The following is an 11755-nucleotide window of genomic DNA, read 5'->3' as shown; positions in this document are numbered from 1 at the left end:
CAAACACAAAAACATTTCCCATTTTATTTGTACACACACATTGTAACATAACATTGAAACTTCATATCTAATTAATGAAAGAAAAAATCGTCTTACAAAGAAGGTAAACGCGAAACGTTTGTCGAACGTTCACTTGGTCCATTCGGGCATCGTCAGCAAGTCGGGCCAAATGATTGGCGCGTAGAAGACAACCAATAGCCATGTTATGATGATTGTGGAAACTGTCGGCCCGAAACCAGCTCTGATCTGTAATAAATTCATTTCCATTACAACTGAATCGCGTTTCAACACGAGCTACTTTAAAAATTTAATTACACTGTATAATTATATAGATGATAGATACGTCTAAGGACAACAATCTTTAAGCAAGTTTAGTTACATTGATTATATGGCATTTATTCATTTTTGTATTTATTAACTAGGATTTCGGAATACAGTAGCACAGGAATTCAATTAAAATCAATTTATTCTAGGCAAATAAGAAAACACACCATTTTCTGCGTCGGTATACTGGCGGCGCTTTGAACAACTAAGTTCCCGGGAGTACCCACAGGTATCATGAAACAAAAGGAAGCTGTGAATCCAGCAGTGATGCAGTACCACAGCGGGTTTTGGTTTATTTGTTGCGCCTGAAATTATTGAGATAAGGAGTTAAAAGGTCTTTGAAAACAATGTTAGTTTTCTACATGCTAAATACATGGTTTTCTTTTCGTGGTGTGTAAATGCTGGGTTACAACTCCTGGATATGTTTTATTAATCTTAACTGTTGGTTAAAAATCGCAATAAATTTATAAATTTACCGCAAAAAAGTGGCAAAAATAAACAGTGTTTCAGGTATATTTCTGAAAATATGGAAACCGCCCTTATATTCTAACGAAATTAATCGTCTGTTAAAGATAATGAGTGCTAAATATAGTATGAGAAAAAATGGATGAATTAGAACGATAAAATAATTAGAATATTTAATCATGTATCAGTAAGTCTAAGAGCCCCGTATATACTTAATCTTCACCCATGTGATAACCAGATGATGCCTAAATTTAGTCCAATTTGTTTGATTTATAAAAATGCCTATGATAGCTTGATTACGTGACACCTCGCCTAAAAAAGAGTCTAATCTGGCTTTGAGAAGGTCAAGCCCTATACGGTTTCCTCTACTATAATAATATTCACAAGATCACATGAATTATATTACGAAATAAATAATCGCAACGATAACTAACCATTTGCATAAAAATAGGGGCAAACACATTCACGATGGCAACATTTGAGGCAAAGTTTGTGAAGAAAATGACGACTATTATTATGAAAAATATTATAAGAATATTCGGTAGTGACTTCAGCGATGATAGGGATTCTCCAATTTTTTCGTTTAGACCACTTTGTTTAGCCGCTTCTGATAAGGCGAAACCTCCCCCTGTTAATATTAATAGATTTATTAGGTATGAAATTTTGATGTTCCTTCTTAAAGTAGGTACGAAAAGGATGAGGTTCTATGTACTTCTGTATGTATATTTTTTCTTTTTTTTAGATGTTATAGATAACTAGTTTTTTGCCCGCGGCTTTGTCCGCATAGTAAAAAAAAAACCCCTGCAAATAAGTTATTCACGAACACTGCGGAAAAATTAGCTTAGTGCTCCGTTCCGACCTGAAAGTAAGGTAAACACATTTTCGCATATGTAATATCAGTAAACTTTAAACGGCTTAAATCGGTGAAGGAAAACATCGTGAGGAAACCGGCATGTCCAAGAACTAAAAGTTCGACGACATGTGACATCTGCCAACCCGCACTTGGCCAGCGTGGTGGATTATGGCCTTAACCCTCATAGGAGGCCTGTGTCCCAGCAGTGGGATTATATATGGGCTGATAATGAATGAATGAATGAATATCAGTAAGGATTAATTAAAAATAGAATTAACCAAGGAGAAATGTAAAGCTGTACGGCATTACAGTAACGATTTTAGACCAATTGAGTACGGATTCAACTCTTCCTTTTGGCAGATCTTCATAATCTGTGAAAAAGAAAAAAATATATTATATTTCAATTGCAACGGTTGTCATAATTGAAGCGATAATAAGTATTATAAATAAGAAAAATGACTATCTACTAGTAGTAAATTTCAAAAACTCACACTTTGCGCTGCAATTTTTGAAAAATTTCAACGTAGACGGAAGCAAAAACATCAGAAACATAATAATTGCTGCTAAGGCCGAATCACGAACACTGTAAGAAAATTATGTTTTAGACAAAACTATTTATACCTACTTACGGTATTAAATGAAACAAATACATTCGACGAAGAGACTTACAATTTTTCATCTGACAAATCAAAATAAGTCCGAATGGCATCACCCCATCCCGAAAACATTTGCGGTGAGCGGCAGAAAAACAGAATCATAGCACCTCCAAATAAAATAATGACCATCTAGAAAATAAGATCATTATAGAAAGATTAACTCAATTCTCAGAGGAGGCTAAATATAAATTACTGCTTTCATCCAGTTATACGTGGGAAACTAATGAACGACCATATAATATTTTGTTTATTTGTTGATTAAGTTACGGAGGTAAACTAATCTAAACTAAAAAAGCTAAAAGGTTATATATTCTAAGGGAATCGCACGGAACAAAATTTGCAAATCCCTGTGATGAATATTTTTATACTTAATGTTTGCGCATTTCATTTCATTTTTCTGATATCACAATGTATAATTACTATGTAAGAAATAACATTACTATTTCCCAAAAGGTGATTTTGCCTAATTTTGCCGTGTCTTCCTTAACGGTCTTTTCGGCAGCTTTCATGCCCTCAGGGGATATTTTTGTTTTCTTGGCCGTATCGCTTGCTGGCCTGGAAAAGATAATGGGCTAAAGCGAAACGAAAAAATTTTCTTTTATCATAACTTGAAAATTAAGAATTTATTTCGCTACCGAATTCGAGATAAATATTATTAAGCTTTATAAAAACCAGTCCTGCTGTATTTTCGTAACAGTTTCCAAATTTAATATGTTATACTTTAAATTAGTACAAATATCTCAATAATGTTATACCTACTTCATTTAAATTTACCTTAGAAATCCCAAAAACTGGATAGCCATTTGAATAAGCATTGCAGCTTCCAACAGTATCATAAGCGGCACGGAAAACGCAGAGAACAATGGAAAAGATAAATATTCTTGTGCTTTTGGATAGTTCCTACAAATCAACAGCATTTTTTCATATTTTTTACTTGTTTCAAGTTAATAAACAAGTCTTGAATATAATGTGAAAGTTATTATGTATGAATCGAATCATACATCATTACATGCTAAGATACCTAAATATTATAATTCATTTCGATAAAACTTACGCAACAAAAAGCCCTTTGAATGCTAAATTTGTTGCAGTTCCAACTAGTGTCCCAACACCCCCTGGAAAAAAATATTAAATGATCTTTGAATAAATTGAATGTTATATTGCTATCTTATATTTCTAACGAAACTACAATATAACTAATATGGATATCATTTAAAGAAACCGCTTCAAACCAACACACACATTGGAACATTCAACACTCTCAAGCGTTATTCAAGCATTTAATCGCAAAAACTAGAATCATGATTAAACTTCTACATACAATTCAGCACGTAATTGACACTAGAATTTTTAATCTGTGTTTTAGTGCCGGGTGAGATTATAAGTTCGAGACCGAGAAAATTTAACAAAGCCAAATTGGCATTTCTCACATGCCATTAATTATTATTATTCTTTAAAAGTAAAACTACACTTTTTCGTACCACTGGTATCAAGAATGCATAAAAATATATGATAATAATAGGAAAAAGACAACATAACAATTTCCTAAGCAAACACACGACAGTGAACACGACACTGGCTTCTATTGCGATAGGTTCAGACCAAAATGTAACGCAAGGTGTAAATATTTTACTAATATCGAGAGCTATTTATAGGAATAATATAGTTATTTATTATATATGTATAAGATTATTTATGTTCTTGTTTTGTGAGATAAATAAATATCCTTAAACCGAAGGAGATACAACGAACGGTACGTCGTTCTTTCACAGGAACGTTACTTTACGTGGAAATTCTCTCGGAAACTGAGCTTTTACTTGTATTGTAGCATTCGTGAAAGCGTTGCATTACAGAAATCCTCGAGAAAATAAATGCTCTAGTGTATACCCACCGTTATGCAAACGAAAGACTGATGGTGTGATTCTTATAACTATGCATCTATATAAAATGCAAATACTTAAGGATTATTTAAATCTGGTCACACCAAACGTACCTATAAGAATTGTAATACATTTGCCAAGCACAATCTACAGAACCGCCTTTGCCGTCTTCAACTTCACAAAGAATAATAAAACTAAATCACCTATTGTCGCGGAATATGTGGCTGCACAGAAGTAGCAGGTCGTAATATCACTGGCTACCTTTTCGCCGCTCTTAGTTGTTTCGTATATTTTCAGCAATTTTTGCTGGAAACAAAGAGGTGTGTTAATTAAATTGCATAACAGCAAGGCGTTCGCGAAAAGAAAAGTTAAATTGGCAGAATATCGTGACCATATATTTCAATATTGATTTCTATTTATTTAGATATGAATTTTTCTTCTTTTTTCTCTTGGTCGTTGTAGGAATGGTTAATAATCTTATCTTATACCTTTAAACGAGCAATTCTTGTATATATATAATTGGAATCTCAGAATCGGCTCCAACGATTTTCATGAAATTTAGTATATAGGGGGTTTCGGGGCGATAAATCGATCTAGCTAGGAATTTTTTTTAGAAAATGTCGTATTCGTGTTTTATTCGTGTTTTTTTCCTGACATCTATTGGTGAATAATAATACTATTTTGCTTCGTAGATAGCTGGACAACTGAAATAACACATAGGCACTTTTTATATCGATATTACTACGGGATACGGACTTACGCGGTTTCAACCGCGGGTCACAGCTAGTTCAATATAAAAAGTACAAATAACTAAACTTCGAAATACTAAGTAACTTACGTCTTCAAACACTTTTAATACAGCAAAGTTGATGGGGACCATCATTGTGGTGGCAGCAGTATTTGTGATCCACATGGACACGAAGGTCGTAACAATCGACATGGCAAACAATAACCTATGAAATAAACACTATTATTGTTGTAATATTATATAAATTAAAGATCTAATTACTTTCTTTTACGTAACAAATATATCTTAATAAGTTTAAAGACCGCCAGACACGTACGTAATATATATTTGAAAATGCCGTACTATAATATATACTATATTCCAAAAATACTAGCATATACGGGGACGATGCAATAATATATATATGTTGCCATCATTTCATTGGTAGTCGGCCCAGCATTATATATAATTTGGTCACGCCATAGAAATATATTATATTAAACGTATATGACGTACACTTACATGAAATGGAAAGAAAGTGTGTCAAATAACTACGTTTTAAATAATATTTATAATTAACCTATTCTTTATACTTTCCTTTGAACTGAAACTTATATTTTACATATTATAAAGTGAGCTAACGACGACTAGGATGACTACTATGAAAAATACAATTGATGGAGTTTTATACATTGTATAGAAAGCTAAAATGAATTAAGATTCTATATAAATTTGGAAAATTAAGCGCGTACTTCATGTGTGAATATCCAATGACTCTAATGGCAAAATACGCCAGCCTCTTGTGAAGACCCGACTGCTCAACAGAATAAGCAAGGATCATGCTTCCTATAAACATCATCATTGTGTCCTAAAACATGGTAATAAAATAATATGATTTTTTTTATAGACAAAATGGATGGATCTTGGATGGATCAATCTTGCACCCTTAAACTGTATGTATTATAAATATGAACCTGAATGCCATGTCTGGAAGTTGCTTTAAGATAATTGCGGATTGAATTATATTAATATTCTTATAACGTAACAATCACACAAAGCTGGTGATTGTTATAATGAAGAAACCAATTCTTTCCATACTGTATACGAAACTTTTCGAAATTACACTATATTTGCAATAACCCCAATGTACCACACATTTTATTTCATACAGGATAACATCTCTATTAACTACTTAAGAGTTAAAAGGTATACGCACGAGGTATACGCATTTATCCATGCATTAAAACCTTATAGTTAGAATTATATAATATGGTTGTGTCACAGATTAAATAAGCAGATAACAATACTTACGTTCATATACGCTCTGCAAACATCAGTTGCACTCAAAACACCTGTCATAGGGAATAATATCATCGGCAAGAAGGACGTCACAGCCAACGGTATACATTCCGTCACCCAGAATATCGCCATTACACAAAGACAATACATTGCAATATTATAATGCTAGAAATTGTTAATAAGGATGTATACTAACGCCAATATAAAAAATTATTAGAGAAGCAAGTCAAAAACGCAAGTCAGCAGAATAATTTCAGAACTCTTTCAGTCCTATATAAGAATACTCTTTGTTTTTATTTAATCCCCCTAATATTATAATCCTACTAGTGTTGGCATCATCGTAATAGACTACAACTACTTGGGGATTGTAAAAAGGATTGGTGAAGTGCTACATAAATTAGTAATGTATAGTTTAATAGAGATTATAAAATAAAATATAAAATATATGTAATGCGAGTAATGTGTTTAAAACGTTAGAAATAAATAGGATTTGAATGTACTAATATTTTGTATTACTTTAGGTAATTTGCTTACACTAGTCCTACTAATATTATAAATGCGAAAGTTTGTAAATGACGGAAGTTTGAAAAACTACTGAACCCATTGCAATGAAATTTGGTACGTAGAAAGCTGGACACCTGGAATAACATATAGGCAACTTTTTATCCCGATATTCGTACGGGATACGGACTTACGCGGCTGAAACCGCGGGGCGCAGCTAGTTGAATTATAACGTTAAAATATTAATATAATTGTAATTTGTATATTGTTTATAAAAGTTTATAGATTTTTGATCGTTTATGAATTGTAATTGAATTGTTTAATAAATCTTCAATGTTTGATATAAATTAAAAGCACACACCTCAACCGGCGAAGTCCTATACACTATTGGCAGTAAAATAATAGGTATGAAAAAAGTAACGAGGCCCCTCCAATGGACTGCACAAAATATTCTAAGTTTCTCGATTGTTTCTAAATCGGGCTCTTCTTTTCTCCTGAATGGTGAAATGCTTTTATAAGATGTTGGTGATTACAATAGAGCCTATCATTGTTCAGCTTAAAACTAGGTAGTATAAATTGGTCAACATTAAACAGTGAAATCAGATCCGTCCAAAATTTAAGATAGACTCATACTTAAGAACCCTAACATCTAGGTCAATTTCCGAACTAACGTAATGGTAACAAATTATAGACTTTAAAAACTTACGACAACATTTTAACTGGATAATACTATTAATCCTTATTTTACGAACTGTTCAATAATAATTAAACATGAAAGAATATTTAATTTTAAAACATCCTAATAAAACTACACTTCATTGTCTGAAATGAAATGTCGGTAATTTAAAAATAGAATCACACGTTCTTCTGTCTTCAGTTCTAACCAGAACTTCTCAAAAAGTTTTTATATCATTAAATCATATTTGACTTTAATTAATTTGGTTGACAGATTTATTGATATTTCAGTATAAAGATAAGATATTATCATGATATAAGTGATATCTTATTTTTATATTATTAGTTTGTGTTATATATTATATAGCTTATAGCTGAATTACATTACGAATTATATCTTACGTGGCCCAATCTAATACATAATTAATTATGTTTGATTTATTCAATGACATGTTTAAATTTTTTGTGAACTGCATATTATAACAGGCGTCTATATATTTTTGAAATAGCACACTTATGCATTATTACGATAAATTATGCGAAATTTTCATCGGCATTGAAAACGTCAACATTCTCATTGAACTTTTGTTATTATTTGTCGTGTTCTAACAATGAACGAGCTGCGAGAGAAAAGTTGCGTACGTGCAGTTTTAAATAACACTAACACGGCATTAAACGATAGCCCGGCAACAGGCGTGCGCAGCCCTAGGAGCCAGTCGCCACGTGCGTTCCCGCCCGGACGAGTTCTGAGTTAGTTGGGCGGCACGCCGCCGTCGTCCGCACGTATCTGCACCATATATGAACCATCTCAGAAGTTCTCAAGTGTTCAAGTGACAATAAGATGTAACGTAATTATGTTGTACCGTGATATATAGGATTGTCAATACGAAATATGTTCTGTGTGTTCTCTTTGTAGTGGCGAACGTAGATCAGATCAACAGGTTAGTCCATTAGCATTATTTTAGAACTGTACACCTAGTTTTAAAAATTGTTGCGTGCGTTAATCTTATGTTTTATTACTGCAATACCTACTAGCATTCTCTTTGTAAATTAGAGTGGTTTTTGCAAATTTTAATCTGCCTTTAATGATTTGGAATGAAATGTGATCGTGAAAATGTTATTTTGTTTTTTTTTTTTGTATCACTTAATAACGTACAGCAATAAAAATCTAAATCTGTATTAATATTTTATTATTACCGTGCTCTTAGAGGTTTTCTTGTGTAATATGTTTTTATAATAGAAATAGGAACCGAACTTGGTATGATGGTAAGCGATCACTATCATCAATGAAATATAGTGTTCTAAATATTCACTTTTCAGATTAAATTAGTTTTGTATTTTTCATTCCATCGCCTATTCTTGAATCAGACTATGAGATAGATTTTATTCAAAAATGTTTTAACAATACTTTTGTGAAGTATCGAATTGTCCTTAGGTTTATAATAAGTCCCTTTTGTGTATTTACTGACAATGTTTGAAAACAGCTTACCCATATCTACAAAAACATTGGGCGTTATATTTGGCAATGAAACCATTTAATAGGCGCTTTGGGGGTGTAGAGTATACTCCTAAAACGAATACATGAATAATAAGTGCACATTAAGGATTTTGTGCTGTGCATTATAATTTTAAATGAAAGATTTTAGTAGATATGCAAGAGTCAATGTTCTATACAAACAAAAATATTAGATTGCTGTAGATTTCTACAAGAGTATATATTTTTGGAAGTTATTTATGAAGTCAAAGTGTAATAAATGGTTCTTATCATTAAAGCACTTTCTTCCTAAAATATTTTTGAGATTTTTTTTCAAATAAAAATTTGTTTTGAGTCTATTATTTACATAATTATTTTATTTGATTGTATTTTCATCTGTCTTTAATTAACGCTCGATGAATGTGAACTAAACAGTTTCTTCAGTATATAAGACATAAATCGAGTTCTTTTTTATTTCAAGAAATGTGTTCTAATGTGAAGATTTATTTTTGATTCTGAATAACAAACGACTTAAGAGTTAAGACTGAGGAACGTATAATGTATTAGATAGGGCTAATATATTACAGGCATCCGAGAAATATCACGTAAATATCCCATTAAATCGTAAACTTCCGCCTGTTTTCTTATTAAAAAACATATTTCAACCTAACGCTTACTGCAATTAACCAATTAAGCTATTATACAAACAGACAGATGTTTATAATTTATCAAATTCCTCTCCTGGTGTAAAAATACTTTGTGGTCTGGTTTATTATATTTAAATTTTTATAGTTCACGATCGGTTGGAATTTTTTAAACATTGAATGGTTTTCATTGTTCACTTAATAGTTTATATTCGCGCTATCACCTAACTATCTAACTAACTATCCCTATCAAATCGACGAACGGATGTTTATGACATTAGTCTATTATACCAGGGCAGATAGCTTTTTAAAACAATTGGAAAAGGAAAAGAACATAACAAAAATTAGAGGAAAATTAAATCAAAGTCGGTGTGAGCTCGGGAAGTTGGAGGTAAGAAGGTTTTAAGGACGAAAACAGTTCTCTCGAATTCTTTCAAATCTGCATGTCCTGGGGATAAAAGTTCAAAAGTTGTAGGTAACTAAAAATACAAATTAGGGTTTTGCATTTCTTTAACATAATTTCAAAATTTATGTAAAAATTTAAGTAAGCGAGTTTTTAGTTTTTTAACTCAATGTCTTTGGAGTCATTCAATTGCGCATAGTCATGGGTGTTCAGTCTTCCCATATTGGATATGAGATGTTTCCCCACAAAAATATAATTCATTTACTATTAACAAGCTGACACATGCAACTGCGTCTACTCTCATAAGGATCTTTTTCCCACTTCAGCAACATTGCTGCTCCACTCTTATCCTAATAACCATAATAATAAATAGTCTAAAGTCTTCCTCGATGAAATGAACCAAACACAAAAAATTAAGTACTAATACTTGCTGAGAATTATGTGTTCAACACTAAGTATTGGTGTTCAACACTAAGTATTGGTTTACATTGTAAGTACTTTGTAAAAAGCGATAATATAAATATTCAACCGACTTCACAAGGAGGAGGTCTATGACTGAATTTCTTGTCATTGCCAACATTTGACTAAGTAAAATTAATTGACGATTCTTTATTAATTTGATAACTGGTGCATCCTGTGGGGACCCACTTTAATTTAGTTATGAGAATTAAAAGGCGTATTATTAAAAATAGTTTTGTTATATTAACAATATTTATATAAAGTTTTAAGCTAATAGAAATTAAAACGTTGGTCTATAATGGTATTTACAAATCAGAACACATTCAATAGTAATGATGAAAATATTTTATGTAGGTGTAGACTGTAGTTTCGAACTCCTTCGTGTTTACTAAAATTCTTGTACTATGCGGTGAGTGATAAGTGGAAAATAGTTTCAGTCACATTTCTTTCACTAAATATCTATCATCTATTTTTCAACTATGGCTCTGCTATATATTGAAATATATGAATTATAGTTTCGCAAATTACTTTCCAATTATAAGGGCATTCAATTACGTATGGCAAGTAACGATATGTCCTTATTTTCACACGTGCATTTCTAACCAAACCAAAATTACATTGACAAGCCAAAAATACGAAAAATTATATGAATTACGGAGATTAACGCAATTTTTACCGCCAATATCTTATTTAATAATTCAATATCTGATATCCTTTGATATAATTATTGCAAAAAAATTAATTAATTGCTTTTAAATCTTCTTGAAACTCGATGAAATCGGAGCAACTTGCTCCTTTCATTCGAATAACGTGAAAAGCCACAGTGTATGAATACTGTATCGATTTAAAACTTCCATATTCTCGTATGCGGGTTGAAACGTTAACGTTGAATCAGACCGACAAGTCCGAAACAAAGAGTTGTACCTACTATAAATTCTATTCATTTGGGTAGGAACGAAGATTTAGTTTGATTTAAAGGATACGTCACTAGCATTTCTTGAATACGGTGTAGATATTTCTATGAACGTACATGCGACAAAAAGACTTTGCATTATATGATATATAAAAATTATTTTTAATATTATGCATACAACGTCTTCGCGTTGAACAATATTTTTGTATGTGTTTGCCGATATTAAAATTGTCAATTTTGTTCGCATAATAGCGCACTTAAAATAAGCAAATATAGGCATTTTTTGAACAACCAATATTACATTTAAAATATAAAAATACAGTTTATATTAAAAATAAAATCATATAGTACAAAACGATACATTTAATTATTATTAAACTAGAAATGATTATGCGATATTATCTATAATTATTTATAGTAGCAACGTAAATGATATGTTTGAGCAATTTCTTTAGAATTATTCGTTTATTTAAAAGTAACAT

General features: G+C 31.5%; 2 protein-coding genes across 2 annotated transcripts in view; one reads left to right on the top strand and one right to left on the bottom strand.

The window, feature by feature from the left end:
* Positions 1–65: 65 nt before the first annotated feature.
* LOC119832463 (protein I'm not dead yet-like) lies at positions 66–7419 on the bottom strand. Its single transcript, XM_038356131.1, has 15 exons — positions 7412–7419; positions 7067–7199; positions 6217–6369; positions 5658–5773; positions 5017–5131; positions 4382–4484; positions 3353–3413; positions 3073–3198; positions 2739–2853; positions 2312–2427; positions 2134–2225; positions 1921–2013; positions 1224–1417; positions 492–629; positions 66–246 (listed from the first exon to the last, which is right to left on the bottom strand). The coding sequence occupies exons 1-15, from the start codon at positions 7417–7419 to the stop codon at positions 130–132; spliced, it is 1680 nt and encodes a 559-aa protein (XP_038212059.1). The 3' UTR covers positions 66–129.
* Positions 7420–8083: 664 nt separating this feature from the next.
* LOC119832682 overlaps positions 8084–11755 on the top strand; it is a 36722-nt gene continuing 33050 nt past the window's right edge. The window contains exon 1 of the mRNA XM_038356394.1: positions 8084–8321. The gene's annotated coding sequence lies outside the window, so the exon portion shown is untranslated. The remainder of the gene's footprint in view (positions 8322–11755) is intronic.

The sequence above is a fragment of the Zerene cesonia genome, chromosome 15, assembly GCF_012273895.1.
Source record: "Zerene cesonia ecotype Mississippi chromosome 15, Zerene_cesonia_1.1, whole genome shotgun sequence".
Classification (NCBI taxonomy): Eukaryota; Metazoa; Arthropoda; class Insecta; order Lepidoptera; family Pieridae; genus Zerene; species Zerene cesonia.
Note: the sequence above shows the minus strand (reverse complement) of the source record. Positions and strands in the feature narration are given on the sequence as shown.

Coding starts and splice junctions, on each gene's coding strand:
- LOC119832463 (XM_038356131.1), bottom strand. Junction 4,485..5,016: donor TATTAAAAGTGTTTGAAGAC/GTAAGTTACTTA, acceptor CTTTGTTTCCAG/CAAAAATTGCTGAAAATATA. Junction 3,414..4,381: donor CACATATTCCGCGACAATAG/GTGATTTAGTTT, acceptor ATTTTTTTCCAG/GGGGTGTTGGGACACTAGTT.